The sequence below is a fragment of the Oenanthe melanoleuca genome, chromosome 8 (genome assembly GCF_029582105.1).
Source record: "Oenanthe melanoleuca isolate GR-GAL-2019-014 chromosome 8, OMel1.0, whole genome shotgun sequence".
Lineage (NCBI taxonomy): Eukaryota > Metazoa > Chordata > Aves > Passeriformes > Muscicapidae > Oenanthe > Oenanthe melanoleuca.
The window spans coordinates 949502-964569 of NC_079342.1; the positions used below are offsets into that span (position 1 = coordinate 949502).

A 15068-nucleotide genomic window follows, 5' to 3' on the forward strand; every position below is an offset into this window, starting at 1 on the left:
TATGAAGAAATGGCTTAATTTTATTTTAATTTTTTTTTTAGTTTAGCATCTGCTAGTTTGGTATTCAGTGCCAAATTTGCAATAGATTGGATTCATGGAAATACAAAGGCTTAACAGAGAAATGGCATTCAGTCTTTGTATTCAGTACATGGATAGTTGTGCTGGAACCCTGAAGATTTCGCTATATATGTTTGTGCAATTCAGCTTTTACTTTTGCTAACCTTGCTGTGCTAAGACAGGATGCTGGACATGATTTGAAATATGAAAATGCCTGCCTGAAGCCATCCTGACATTCCATGTTCCTGGGGCCTGCTGGGAGACCTGGCTCTTCACAGATGGATTTTGTGGAGGTGAGAGGGACTGGTGGGAGCAGGGGGGAGGATTAGGAGTGGTTTTTAGGAGTGGTTTTGATGAGACAAAACTTAGGAGCCTCCAGATGATTGCTCAATCAAACTGAAGGATTCAGAGCTGCTCCTACTGCCAGATGATCATTATGTTATGGAAGAGGTTTGGATGGAAGAACTTGGGAATGATGAATCCTCCCCAGACTTGTCAGATATCCCATCACAGCAACTCTGCCTGTGTGCTGATGATTGAAAAAGACATCTTGGCAGAGCCAAATCAAAGACTTCCACAGCTTTGGAGGGCTTGAGCCTTTTAACCACATGGTAATTATAAAGAATATAAATAACACTGAAAAATCCAGTTCAAACAACCCTCAATAAATTATTTTAATGTGCTGTTATTGGCCCCCTCCTTCAGGATATCACAAGTCTGCACTGTCAGTCTGACAGGCTGAAATGTGCTCTGTCAAATCAACAGCTCAGCTGTGTCTCACAGACTGAGGGAAGCCTTGATTCCCTGGTTGTAGATGTGGCTTTTGGGGACATGGGGCAGATCTGGGGGGACAGCTGGATTTTATGGTCTCAGAGATTTTCCAGCCTAAATCATTCTGTAATTCCATCAAAACTGAAAACTTTGTCACCTGAAAGGATATTAGGGAAGAGCCACCAGGAGAGTTGTCTGGGACTGTTCTCTCCATGTTTTTCAGATGAAAATGGCTCCAGGAGCCCATGAATTGTGGCTTTTCTTGCTGAGGGAGCCCAGGACAGCTGAGTGCAGACAGTGGCTCTGGAGGACCTGAGCTGGGCAGTGCCACCCACCCAGGGCTGCTCTGGTGGTCACAGCTTGGACTTGGAGGTATTTTCCAGCCTCAGTTAACCTGTGATTCTGTGAAACATTGTGTAGCTCTGAGTTCCCAGATGTAGGAACAGTGGCAAGAATCAGCTTTCCTGCCTCCTAATCAGTGATGAATGTTTGCCTTGGAAATCTCTCCAAGTATTTACACTCTGGAGCAGGGCTGCTTCTGCTGGAATTCTGCAGACCTGGGGATTTTCTTCCTACTCCCAGCTGCTGTGGTCATTGCCAGGTGTAAATCTCTGTCTGCTCCCCAGTCTCAACCCTCCAGGCTTGTTTTGATGTGTGCCACATTTGAGTATCTCTCCAAACCACTGAAAAGGTTTTTCTAACAAACAGAAAATGTTCCCCACTATCTGTGTGCTGGAAATGACATAAAACACTCTTTTCCTGTTCAGTGAGAAAATGTTCCATGTTATCAGTATTTGCAGGAGAACAGAACTAAGAATTTGCCTTTCAAAGCAGCCCATACTGAGAAGTAAGCAAGACTTTTGAACACTTTTAATCATTTTTTAACTACATATTGGAGCATCTCTGTAATGTTTTAGGTGTACAAAACAAACAAGAACCTGCATCAAGTAATACCAATACCCACCCTGAAAACAGATCTCACAGCCCCAAAACTTAGGAGTGTGTGGAAACCCTGCTGAGCCCTTACTGCACCTTTAGGCAGCAAAATCCCTTTGAAAATCTGGGCTTTAGGCCCAACCCTGCCAGGAGCTCTCTGTGGAAAGCTCCTCCTCCTGCCTGAGGCTGACCCTGGCACAGCTCTTGTCAAGGCTCAGCTTTCCAAACAGCCTCAAGCAGGCAGGAAAAAATCATGTCACAAGTGGTAAATAGATGAGTTCCCAGCTGATTGATTCAGATCCTTTCAGAGACAGGAATTCTGATTTGTGAACAGCTGGAAAGCAGTGCTGGCTCCTCCCTGGTGCCAGTCTGTGGGTGGTCACTGCAATGTGCTCCATATGCCCTTTGGACACCTGTCAAAAGTCACATGTCATTAATTTCTCCAAACTTTGCAGTATTAAAGGTGTAGGAAGGTTGTAGAAATGGAAAGTGCCTTATAAATGTGAAGAATTGTTTCCTGTGGTTTAGTTATTTTACTTTTTTTCAATCCAGATTTTTTCCTGATGACACAATTTGAGCTCTACCTCTGAGACTTTTCTCCCACAAATGAATGGCTTGGAACAAAAGGGACTTTTAACAGAAGATAGCACTTTTGTTTGTGTAACTTTTGTAGAGTCATTAAAGGCAGATTGGATTTATTGGCACTCATGGCTCCAAAGATGCTGCCCAAAGAATCTGTGGCTGCCTCTGGATCCCTGGAAGTGTCCCAGGGCTTGGAGCACCCTGGGACAGAGGGAGGTGTCCCTGCCATGGCAGGGGTGGCACTGGATGGAATTTAAGGTCCCTTCTAGCCAAAACTATTCCAGAATTCTCTTTGGTCACACAGCTCCCTGCATTTGGATAAGCAGGACCTCAAAGAGTGGCTGGGACTTGTCTGACTGTCCTTGTCAGCAGTGCTCCCACACTGTGAGGGTACAAACACAATTCCAAGGCTTGTTCCATTCCCAGCAGAGAAAAGGGCAAAAATCATCACTCAGAATCAACACTGTGTCAGACAGACATCCAAAAAATTATTATTAGATATTTCAAAAGAAGCCTTTTTAATAGCAATTGTTCTATGTGGGATTTTTTTTTCTTTTTTTTTTTAATTTCAGTTTAAAGTATTTGGTATTTGAAGTCTTTAATTGTGTTGGCAAAAAGCCACTAAGAGGCTTTGATTTTTTGGAAACAAATCCATGTGACTGATCTGAGTGGGATCATAATGGCTACAAGGACCCATCCATTAGGAGCTATTTTTAACAATGAAGTCAGAACTGGAATGGGAGAGCAAAGCAAAGACTAAACTACAGAAAGGTAAACCTTGCAATATTCTTAAAGATTAAACTGTCCTGCAGTTACAAATTGGCTAAAGTTATTCCTGGTGCCTATATCCCAACTTATATTATCCCAAGTTACAGTGGGATAAAAACTCCAAATACAAACAGTGCTCCTACACTGAATAGTCAAGCTGTGTTGGAGCCCTTCCCAACTTTTTCCCTTTTTGCTTTAGTTCATTATTGGCTTGTGCTTCTACATCTTTGACCTGTCTTTCATTTTGTTCCTGTCTGTATTTTTGTCATCAGTTGGTTCCTTTCATGGTTTATTTGTCCTCAAGTGTTTTTGGCAACTCCTTGTCCAGTTTCAGCTGTACAGGATGATGTTCTGCATCCATCATTCCAAGTGCAACAGGCAGCAGGGCATGGATCCTTGAGGTATCCAGTAAATAAAAACCAGAGATAGAATCCCAAACTGGATTGGGTTGGGAGAGACCTTAAATCCCACCCAGTGCCACCTCATGCCATGGCAGGGGCACTTTCCACCATCCCAGGCTGTTCCAAGCCCTGTCCAGCCTGGCCTTGGACATTTCCAGGGATCCAGGGGCAGCCACAGCTGCTCTGGACACCCTGTGCCAGCCCTGCCCACCCTCAGTGTGTAAAAGTCTGCCTAGTAGCTGATCTAAATCTCTCCCCTTTCAGTTTAAGTCCATTTCCCCTTGTCCTGCTGCTAAAAGGTGATGGCAGGGGGGGATGAGCTCGTTCTGGGCCATGCAAAGGGCTCTGTGAGCACCCAGAGCTCAGAGCAGGAGACCAGCAGCTTCCAGAGGTGGGATGGGTACACAGCATCCTCCTCTGGGATATGGGGTACATGGAGAGGAGCAGAACTGGGAAAACTGCTCAGTGTGAGCAGCTGGGGTGAATCAGAGTAGTGCTGGGGACAGGACAAAGCATTGCCCAGAGCCATGGGGAAAATGTGATGGTGAGAGGAGAAGGATCCAGGGAGAGCTCAGAGTCCCTTGCAGAGCCTGAAGAGGCTCCAGGAGAGCTGGAGAGGGGCTGGGGACAAGGCATGGAGAGACAGGACACAGGGAATGGATTCCCACTGTCAGACGGCGGGGCTGGATGGGATATTGGGCAGGAATTCCTGTGTGGGAGAGTGATGAGGGGCTGGAACAGAATTCCCAGAGCAGCTGTGGCTGCCCCTGCATCCCTGGCAGTGCCCAAGGCCAGGCTGGAACAACATGGGACGGTGGAAGGTGTCCCTGGCCAAGATGGTGCAGGGCTGGTCAAGGGCCGATCCCTGGGCTGGTGCAGGGCTGATCCCCGGGCTGATCCCTGGGCTGATCCCGGGCCGGTACAGGGCTGATCCCCGGGCTGATCCCGGGCCGGTGCAGGGCTGATCCCCGGGCTGATCCCTGGGCTGATCCCGGGGCGGTACAGGGCTGATCCCCGGGCTGATCCCGGGCCGGTGCAGGGCTGATCCCCGGGCTGATCCCTGGGCTGATCCCGGGCCGGTACAGGGCTGATCCCCGGGCTGATCCCGGGCCGGTGCAGGGCTGATCCCCGGGCTGATCCCTGGGCTGATCCCGGGCCGGTACAGGGCTGATCCCCGGGCTGATCCCGGGCCGGTGCAGGGCTGATCCCCGGGCTGATCCCTGGGCTGATCCCGGGGCGGTACAGGGCTGATCCCGGGCTGATCCCCGGGCTGATCCCGGGCCGGTACAGGGCTGATCCCCAGGCTGATCCCGGGCCGGTACAGGGCTGATCCCCGGGCTGATCCCCGGGCTGATCCCGAGCCGATGCCGGGCTGTTCCCTGGGCTGATCCCGGGCCGGTGCAGGGCTGATCCCGGTGCCGGGCTGATCCCGGTGCCGGGCCGCGCTGCGCGCACGGCGGTGCCCATCCCGTTCCCATCCCGTTCCCATCCCGTTCCCATCCCGCTCCCACCGGCGGTGCCAGCGCCGCTCCCATCCCCACCGCCGGCGCTGCGGCGGCCCGGGCGGGGCGCGGGGAGGGAGGGGCGGCGGTCGGTCACGTGTGGCCGCCCGGTTAAAGCGGCCGCGGGCGGCGGGAGCGGCACAATCACGGCTGGGGCGGCGAGCGGGGCCCGCCCGCTGCCCGCGGCCCCCGCTCCGAGCGCTGCGCCCCGGCCCGCACCGCCCCGCCAGCATGGCCGGGGCCATCATCGAGAACATGAGCACCCGCAAGCTCTGCATCGTCGGGGGCATCCTGCTCGTGTTCCAAGTCATCGCCTTCCTGGTGGGAGGGCTCATCGGTGAGTGCCGGGGCCGCTGCCTTCCTCCTCCTCCTCCTCCTTGCGCTGCCCGCCTGTTTAGTGCTGCTTACAGTATCGCTGACTCGCTCCCATGATCTCATTATCCGCTTTTGTAGCCCAGCGATCCCGGCTCCGGGCCCTTTGTGCCCGTCCCGCGGCTGCTGCGGGGGGAGCCGGCCAAGGAAAAGTTTTTGTGTTGCTTCCTCTTTTTTTTTTTTTTTTTTTTTTTTTTTTTTTTTTTTTGGCCTGGTTTCAGCCTGGACTTAAAGAAAGAGGGAAGTGGGAAAGCTTCAGTATGGCGACGGAACGCGCAGGGAGCCTCGCGTTTCAAAGTTGGCTTAGAAAATAATAATAATTTATTTTTTTAAAAGGATTTTTCCTTCCTTCTTGGCGCTGCACCTCCCCGTGCCTCGGCCTCCGAATCGGAGGAAACCTCCCCACTTGCCAGAATAAAAACCAAAAAAAAAATTAATAAAAAATCTAGGGAGGGGGGGAAAGAAAAGAAAAACGAGAATGACTGGTGGGAGGGGGGTCCCGGCTCTGGGGTTTTTTTGGGACTCGCGCTTTGTCCGGGCTCGTTTCCACGGGGGAGCCCCCAGTCCCTCCGGTCCCGTCCAGGAGGGGTCCCCTCCCCTCCCTCCCTCCCACTCCCGACCCCTCTATCAGGAGGGGTCCCCTCCTTTCACCCCGATCCTCTTCCCAGAGGAGCCCCCCCCGTTCCACCCCCGCTCCTGCTCCAGGAGGGACCCCCCGTTCCCGAATCTCTTCCAGGAGAAGCTCAAACCCGCGTGGGCTCGGCCTGGGTTTGTCCTGCCCAGGGAGGGATTTAATCCCCGGCCCTGGGGCCCCCCGGCTCCGCTCCGGGCACTTTAAAGCCCAGATTGTGTTTATTTATCCCTGAGCATTCCCAAAGGCAGGGAGATGGGAACTGGGACACAGCCCTGCGGCGAGTGGAGCTTTCCCTGGGGAATGGAAGGAGGAACATGGAGGAGAGCGAGTTTGGGGCAGTCCTGGGATTTTTTTAATTTTTTTTTTTTTTTTTTTTTTTTTACTAGAAAGCAGCTGAGTTGTGCGCCGGCTCCTTGAAATGATGGGCGCATGGATGTGGCTGCTTTGGCCATTTCCAGGGTGGGAATGTTGCCCTTCTGTCCCGCAAGGACTGCCCAGCATCCCTCACTCCCTGGGGCTGGACCCGCTTCCCCGGGCTCCATCCCTTCCTCCCGGGCAGGATCCTGCCGAGCTCCGGGGCTTTTCGGGAAGAATCGGGGTCAAATTCACTCTGGAACTTTGTTGCACTTCATACAAAGTTGGGCTATTCCCTCTGTTTGAGAGGGATTGAGGGAATAGCTGCAGCCATTCCTCGGGAAGCAGACTCTGCTCCTGGTGCCCATCAGTGGCCTTGCATTATCAGCCTTTATTAACCCTGAAATTCCACTAAACATAATTTTGGAAAACTTCGGTTCCCTCATTCTCTTACTTTCTCACCTCCATCACAAGGGAGTGGCTGGCACATATTGACTAAAACTCATTCTTCCTGTTCTTGCAGGCCTGAAACCACACAAAGTTTATCAGGATTAGCTTTTTTCCTTCCTTTTTTTTTTTTTTTTTGCCGTCTTTAAGAGCTGGTTCAAGAGCAGGTTACTGAACCCGCTGCTGATTCCTGAGATAAAGTGTCTTGGCCTGTGCTGTGCAGAGAAGTCAGACTTCATCTCAAAAGGGTTTTTCTAGCAGTTTCTTGCTGCTAAACTGAAATAGTTGCTTGTTCCAAAGGCTGGTGTGGCTCAGCAAGCCCTGTTTGTGCTGGCAGCCAAGACAGATGTGACAAACAGATGTTTATGGTTCGCCTTACAGGGAAAAGACAAATGTTTCTGCTCAGTTTTGAAGGGATTCAGAGATTAAAGAATCTAAGTTATGTTAGTTCGGTTTTTCAGCTGGTTTCTGCCCTGCTTTACTGGCTGCTGCTGCTGGGCATAAAGCAGCATAAATCCTGGATGGGTCTCCCAGGTGTGGCTGGAAAGCTGCATGGGCAGGTTGGATGGGCTGGGGCCAGCAGGGATTTGGGGCTGAGTTCAGTGCACAGGCTCAGGCACTCCATGCTGCTGGAATTCCTGCTCAGGCACACTCACTCCATGCTGCTGGAATTCCTGCTCAGGCTCACTCACTCCATGCTGCTGGAATTCCTGCTCAGGCTCAGGCACTCCACGCTGCTGGAATTCCTGCTCAGGCTCAGGCACTCCATGCTGCTGGAATTCCTGCTCAGGCTCAGGCACTCCGTGCTGCTGGAATTCCTGCTCAGGCTCACTCACTCCACGCTGCTGGAATTCCTGCTCAGGCTCAGGCACTCCATGCTGCTGGAATTCCTGCTCAGGCTCAGGCACTCCATGCTGCTGGAATTCCTGCTCAGGCTCAGGCACTCCGTGCTGCTGGAATTCCTGCTCAGGCTCACTCACTCCACGCTGCTGGAATTCCTGCTCAGGCTCACTCACTCCACGCTGCTGGAATTCCTGCTCAGGCTCAGGCACTCCGTGCTGCTGGAATTCCTGCTCAGGCTCAGGCACTCCGTGCTGCTGGAATTCCTGCTCAGGCTCAGGCACTCCGTGCTGCTGGAATTCCTGCTCAGGCTCAGGCACTCCACGCTGCTGGAATTCAGGCTCAGGCACTCCACGCTGCTGGAATTCCTGCTCAGGCTCAGGCACTCCATCCTGCTGGAGTAAATGCATCTTCTATCTGTGGTCAGTCCTAGGGGGTGCTGCCCCAGAAGTGCTTTAATTCCTGGAAATCCCCGCTTTGATCTTCCCTCAGTTCAAACTGCCCTAATTAATCATCCAAACTGTTCTTTCCTCTGCAGCATTTACCTCTTCTGATGCATTTAAGGACTTTACAGGCTCATCCCTGAGCCAGCAGCTCCCAGGAGCTGCAAATCCAGAGACACTTGGTGCTTGTGAAACACCAAGTTCCATGTGTAACCTAGGTGTGGTCCCCAACATCTGGCAGGGTGACACACGGCCTGGGAGGCTGAGCAGCTCTTCCCAGGGACCTGCCTTATTTTGGGCTCCCTGTATCCCTGGGAATTGTGATCCAGGGGTTTGGGAGTGAGCCCTTTAGAGATTCCCAAGCTCGTGGTGAGCAGTGGGTCAGTGGCTGATGTTCCCTCGTGCTGGGAGAGCTCCCAGTGCCACCCCAGAGCTGCTCCCAGCGGTGACACCGTGAGGGGTGGCAGCAGAGGTGGCACTGCCGCGGTGGCCCCGCTCTGGTTTGATCCAGCACACCCAACAGACACCAAAATCCGGTTATTTTGGTGTGCCCAGGTCTAGACAACCCAAAATACGTACACGAGTGGGACAGGGCTGCAGAGCCGAGCCAGCCTTTCCCCTCGCAGGCACTTAGGTCATGTTTCAAAACAATGACTAAGTGCTCTATTTTAACAGAGCCCTCGTGCCGCTCCAAAATACCCAAATGCAGCTCGTTGGTACCTGATACAGCCACCACAAAGCTGGTTTTCCTCCCATCAGGGGGTTTCTGCCACTGCTGGTTCCCAGCTCGGTTATGGGCAGTCAGTGTGGGATGCCGGAGTTTGAATGCAACTTCTGCATTTCCAACAGCTGTTTTATTTAGCAGCAGGAAATTATCAGCTCTCAGGTGGGATTTGCTCAGAGCTGTCTGTTGGCAAAGCATGGGGTGCACAAGGATGGGAGAAATTCCTGTGGCAACAGCTCCCTGACAGGAGCGTGCAGCCAGGTGGGGGTCAGGCTCTGCTCCCAGGGAACAAGGGGCAGGATGAGGGGAAATGGCCTCAAGTTGTGCCAGAGGAGTTTAAGGTTGGATATTTGGGAAAATTTCTTTGTGGAAAAGGTTGTCCTTTGTGCTTTGCCCTTGTTCTCCAGGGCACTGGTGGAGCCCCCATACCTGGGGGGAGCTTTGCAAAGCTCAAAGTGAGCAAACACCCCAAAAGAGAATTTGATTGAGCTGTTTCCTTGCTGTGCTGTGGTAATGAACTGTTGGCTCCAGAAAGTGGGGCTGTCACTACTTGAAACCCCACAGAATTCCTGATGTCTGCTCCCTTGGTGGAAAACATCTTGTTTCAAGGTCACGCTTCTGGGCTGCCTGTGATGTGTTCACTTGGGATGCAGCAGTGGGAGATAGAACATGAGCCACAAAATTAATCCTAATGCAGCCTTGTCTCCACTATCCTGCTGTAAATGATGGCATGTGTGGATTACAGGAGAATGGGATCACCAGGAATGGTTTCTGTTATCGTTGGTGAGGAATGAGGCTGATGATCATTCACAGCCATTCCCGGGAGCCCCTGCCTGCTCTGCCTTCCCTGGATCCAGCGTGGCTGTCCCAGGATGTCACCAGGACATCCCAGCAGGCTGTGACAGCCCTGGGCAAGGCATGAGGACAAACCTTGCACCTCCAGTCCTGGGGCAGTGTTGGGTCCTGAGGGGCTGGAATGAGCCCAGGGCAGGGAACAGAGCTGGGAAGGGGCTGGAGAATCCCCGAGGGGATGGGAAGGGGCTGGAGAATCCCTGAGGGGATGGGAAGGGGCTGGAGAATCCCTGAGGGGATGGGAAGGGGCTCAGGCTGGAGAAAAGGAGGCTCAGGGGGAATTTCTGGCTCTGCACAACTCCCTGCCAGGAGGGGACACTGGGGGGATTTGGGATCTGGGAACAGGGACAGGGACAGGAGGAGAGGGAACAGCTCAGGCTGGGCAGGGGAGGCTCATGGAGGATATTTGGGAAAATTCCTTCATGGGAAACTTTTCCAGCCCTGGCACAGCTGCCCAGGGCAAGGGGCAGTCCCCATCCCTGGAAGGGTTTAAATCCCTGTGGATGTGGCACTTGGGGACATGGGCCAGTGGTGGCCTTGGCAGTGCTGGGAACACTTTAATTCACTGGTCTAAAAGGCCTTTTCCAACCTAAACAATTCCATGATTGCCACAGCTGGAGCAGCTGCAGCATCCACCTGTGCTGTTGCTGGGAATTTTGACTGGGATATTCCAGTGGAGGCCAAAGCTGAGCTGGGACACTCCAGTGTCCTGGCAGCTGCTGGGGTGGAAGGGGTGTGTGCAGAATCTGACTGGATTTATGTAGGTTTGATCCCTCTTGGTTGTTTTGAAAGCAAAGCTTTTGATTACAAATTAGCTTCCTCTGTGAGAAGCTGTTGGTTCCCTTTCTAGTTGGCTTTTCATCCTGGAATTTATATATATAAAGGAAAAAAAAAACAGATCTCTGTGCAGCAACATCCCAGCTTCGAAAACTTTTTGAAAGGGAATTTCCAATTACTTACTGTGAGTTACTTTAAAGGTCCCTTCTAACTCAGACTTCTGTGATTCCAAGGATGCCTGATCACAGATCCTTGGTTCAAACAAGCACAGGGAATGCAGCAGAACTCTCTGTGGCCCAGGCAAACCCAGGGAAATGCTGCAAGTTCAGTGCCCTTTACAATTAAATTTGTACACTTTACAAATTTAACTGATTGGAAAAGTGGAGGGATTTATTTAGCACATGAGTCCTCTGGGCTGAGGGGATGGATTTAAGGAGGTGCAGCTTCACTGCTCCCTTCCCTGGCTTAGGCTGGAAAAAACAGAATTGTTGTGACTGGAGGAGCTCAAACTTCCTTGTGTGTCTGGCCTGGAGAGATAATGAGTCATGTGTGGCCATGGCTGAGCTGCTCTCCACAATCCCAGCTCATTATCTAAATGTCTGATTTGGCTCCTGAGCCCTGAGTTTCCAGGATTTCATTTTCTTTCCTGGGATTTCATTCCCTTCCTCGGGCTGAGCTGATCTTTTGGCAGGGAAGGCGCTGGGATTTCCAAGGTATGGGTAGGAAAGAGTGTTTCAGGCTGGGGACAAAGAACATTTTTGTGTGCCTGACTTCCATTCATCCAGGAGCTGCTCCCTGCTCCGTGGCCATGAATGCCAATGGATCCTCTGCACAGCCACATTCCTGCAGTGCTGCAGCCTTGGCACGGGCACTGGCAGCCCAGCAGAAAGCAGACACCAAAGGTCATGTCTGCTGGGTTTAGGTCTGCACAGTTCTTCTCCTGAAGAGCTGTGGCTGTAGCTGAACGGGCAGAAGTGCCAGAAATGCAGAGTTCCCAGGCAGGCAGGTCCTGAGGAGCTGGGAATCCTCAGAGCTGCTGGGATTTTCTCTTTTCACAGCTGCATCACTTCCAAACTCCAGCCTGGGACAGCTCAGGTGACAATTCAGTCCTGCTGCTCCCCAGCTCTGTTGATTTAAATGTGACCTGAGCAGGTCCTGCTGCCTCCCTGCCCTTTGTGAGGGAAGCTCACTACACAGGAAGCCTTTTCCTTGGTAAATAACATTTCTGGCCTTTGAAGTCGGGCTGTAATTCCCTGATAGCCTGGGAAAGCCTTTGAAGGGCTCAAGGTGTCCAGTGGGGAAGGGCCTGGACCAGCCCATTCACATGGAGATGAAATTCCTCACATATCTGAGCAGGGGCAGTTTCCAAGGGATCTTATCTTGGGGAGTGTCAGGCTCAGGAGAAAAGCTGCTGGATAACAACAGCTCTTCCTGCTGCTTCTGTGAGCAGGGATTTCAAACCTTGCCTGGGTGTTGCAGGAAATGCATCTCATCCCTCTGGAAAGCTGACTGTGGCAATTAATAAATCAGTCTTACCTATTTTTTATTTTTTTTTTTTTTCTTCTTTTAAATGAAATATTTTTGAATACCTATTTCTGTATTTAGGGAGCTCTACTCATGCTCTCCTCATTTGCATTCGTTGCTGCTGTTGAATATGGATGTGAATTACGGAGATCATTCATTCAGTTCTCCCAGCAAGTTGTGCCTCATAAGATTTTCCTGCTTTGGGACTTGCCTGGGGCTGAGGGAAGAATTCTTTATCTCTGTTCCCCAGGAGCCTTTGGCTGCATATCAAGGAGCTGGGAATCCCCTGCTCCCTCAGTTCTAAGGGCTCTAGGCTTGTCTGCTCCTTGAAATCTGATTTATTGGGAAAAACCTCCAGTTTGTGCTGCTCTGAAGAGACTTTGCTGGTGGCAAAGCTGCAAAAGTAGCACTGGAGAACAAACCTTGAGGAAAAACACAACCCCTGGGACATGAGAGTGCCCAGCAAGATGTGGCTGGATTGTAGAGTCACAGAATCCCAGGATGGTTTGGGTTAAATGCACCTTAAATCCTATTTTATCCCATCCATGCCAGGGCAGGGACACCTTTCATTACCCCTGTTATGATCCGGGGCAGCCACAAAGTGTCTGTTCTGATCCAGCAAACTTGGATTTGATTTTGTTTCATTTTTATGGTCTGGAAAAAAAAAAAAAAAAAAAAAAGAGAGAAACGTGTAGTACAGGAAAAAAAAAATAAATAAAAAAAAAAGGCAGAGGAACCTGTAGTACTGAAAAAAAAAGTCTTAGAAACAACAGCTGCAACAGGATATCTGGAAACTCCCACTGTAAATCAGGATGGAATTGATGCCCCAGGGTTTCAAATGATTTTGGTCTGGATAAAGCTTGAAGTCAAATATAAGAAAGAAAAACTTTTCCCAAGGGGAGTGAGCTTCCAGTAGGCACTGGGGTTATTTAAATATATAATTATTCTGCATATAAAAGCTGCAATGTTCCAGAAAGCTTTGTGAAAAAAAACAACTATCAAAGAAATAGTAATTAAAAGACTCTGTGTCACTCAAATTTATTAAACTGGTGCCATCAAGGTCAGGAAAGAGGGAGGCACAAGGGAAAATTCGTGCTGCAGTAAATCCATATTTCTAATCCCGAGTGAATATACGGTGTTCTCCAGGTTGTGGCCGTTCCAGCTGGAGAAGCTGGGTCTGTCCGTGATAAATTAGCTTGTTTATTCCTACCCTGCCGTCGCTTAGGGTAATGAAGCAGAAGCCCTTTGTGTGTGCTCGCTGGGAAGTGCTGGCTGCCTCCGGAGGGGGTAATTGAGTAGAAAAGCAGAATGCTCCCGCTGCCGGGAGAAGTTAAATCCCCCCGAGGTCAGGGGGATTCAGCCTTTAATCAATGTGGACACAATGCAATTGAGAGTTTCCAAAGGGCTTGTTTATGGTGCTGGAGCAAGGGTCGGTGCTTAATGGGAGTGCTGGGATGAGAAGGTGCAGGATGGGATTCCCAAGGTGAGGAGCTGAGAGGGGATGGGAATCCTTGAGAGCAGGAGGAGGGAGGTGTCTGAGGCTTCATCACAGGGGCTTTTGGGACATCTGCTTAATTTATTGAAATTAAAACACTGAGTGATGCTGGCTCTTACCCAAACTTAGGTGTATTTAATAATATCCACCCCAAAAATGCTAAAAAATTGAGCTCACTTGTCTCAGTTAATTTTTTATTAGCTAAAGATTTAATTCTAAAACCAGAGAAGCAGTGGTGTGTTTTTTGGTTTGTTTTTTTTTTTCCTTTGAGGACCAGCTCCTGAGGGAAGTGCCTTGAACCTTATTTTCTGCTGTCCTGGTGGGATCAGGCCCTGAGCATCCTCCCCTGACCTCAGAAGGGATGAAATTCTGTGCAGGAGTTGTTGCAGTCAGTGAGACCCTGTGAGCTGGCCCTGGCAGCCCATGGGAAGCCCTCCCTGGCCAGTGGTGGCCACACTGCTGAAGGTGTCCAGCTTTCCAAGTATTTGCTGGCCAAAACCATCCCAGGGAGCAGCAGCATCTGCTCTGCCCCTGTAACTTGGGATCTCTGCAGTGAGCTGGGCACCCAGCTGGAGGAGGTGCAGAAATTCAGGGGAAATTTAGATTAGATTTTGGGAAGGAATTGTTGCCTGGGAGGTGGGGATGGTGCCCAGGGCAGCCCTGGATCCCTGGCAGTGTCCCAGGCCAGGCTGGACGGGGCTTGGAGCAGCCTGGGACAGTGGGAGGTGTCCCTGCCATGGCAGGGGGTTGGAGTGAGACAAACTTTAAAGTCTCTTTCAGTGATCCTGTGGCAGTGCTGGCAGCTCCAGCACCTCCTGCTCGTGGCTTTTGGCACTGCTGGTGTCCAAGCCCTGGCAGGAGGGTCTGTGCCACCCCTGGGGCCAGCACTCCCTCCTGGGGGCTCCTGCCCAGCCTTCCTCTGCTCCCCTCTTACCCAGGGGGTACCTGCAGCTCTCCTGGCTGTGCACACAGAGCTGTTCAGTTCTTCCCAGGCTGACAGCAATCCTGGGCTCTGTGGAGCTGCTGCATCCCCCAGGCTGGGGCAGAGGGGCTGGAACAGCCCTTGGCACCACAGCACAGCCCAAATCCCTCACTGCGAGCTTTGTTTTGCATAGCACTTTGTAATGCTCTTGGCTGACTTGGCTGCAGCTCCACAAAGCTTTTTTTTTTTTTTTTCCACTTGGTTCAACACTCACTTGGATTTAATGGGCCAGGAGCCAGATCAGTAATGGAAGCCAAGCGGCGACGTTTGTTTGGTGTGCGATTCCCGACGAGGAATATGTACAGTAATTGTCTCATGCTCCTCAAAGCTGTAACTTTGGCAGGGGGGAGGCTGCAGGGAGCGTGCCAAGTGTTTAAAATCATAATCAGGCAGTGATGAAAACATGTATTTATGGCTATAATGACTTGCATCAAAGCAAGAAACGTTCGGCTCCTCTGTAGAGGGAACGCTGTCTCCTAATTCAGAAATGTCTTAGAAATCTCCCAGAATGTGTCAGAGTTAAAGAGCTCACTTGAAATGCCTGGCTTATTTCACAGCAATATTCCTGATATTCCCTTCCAGCTGCAGTTTTAGCTGTGGTTTCTGG

At 51.0% G+C, this 15068-nt stretch overlaps 1 protein-coding gene across 1 annotated transcript in view; it reads left to right on the forward strand.

The window, feature by feature from the left end:
- The first annotated feature begins 5109 nt into the window (after nt 1–5109).
- The window catches only part of WLS (Wnt ligand secretion mediator), a 28697-nt gene continuing 18738 nt past the window's right edge, over nt 5110–15068 (forward strand). Inside the window, exon 1 of the mRNA XM_056498129.1 lies at nt 5110–5354. Coding sequence (XP_056354104.1) covers nt 5249–5354 — 106 coding nt within the window. The 5' untranslated portion in view covers nt 5110–5248. The remainder of the gene's footprint in view (nt 5355–15068) is intronic.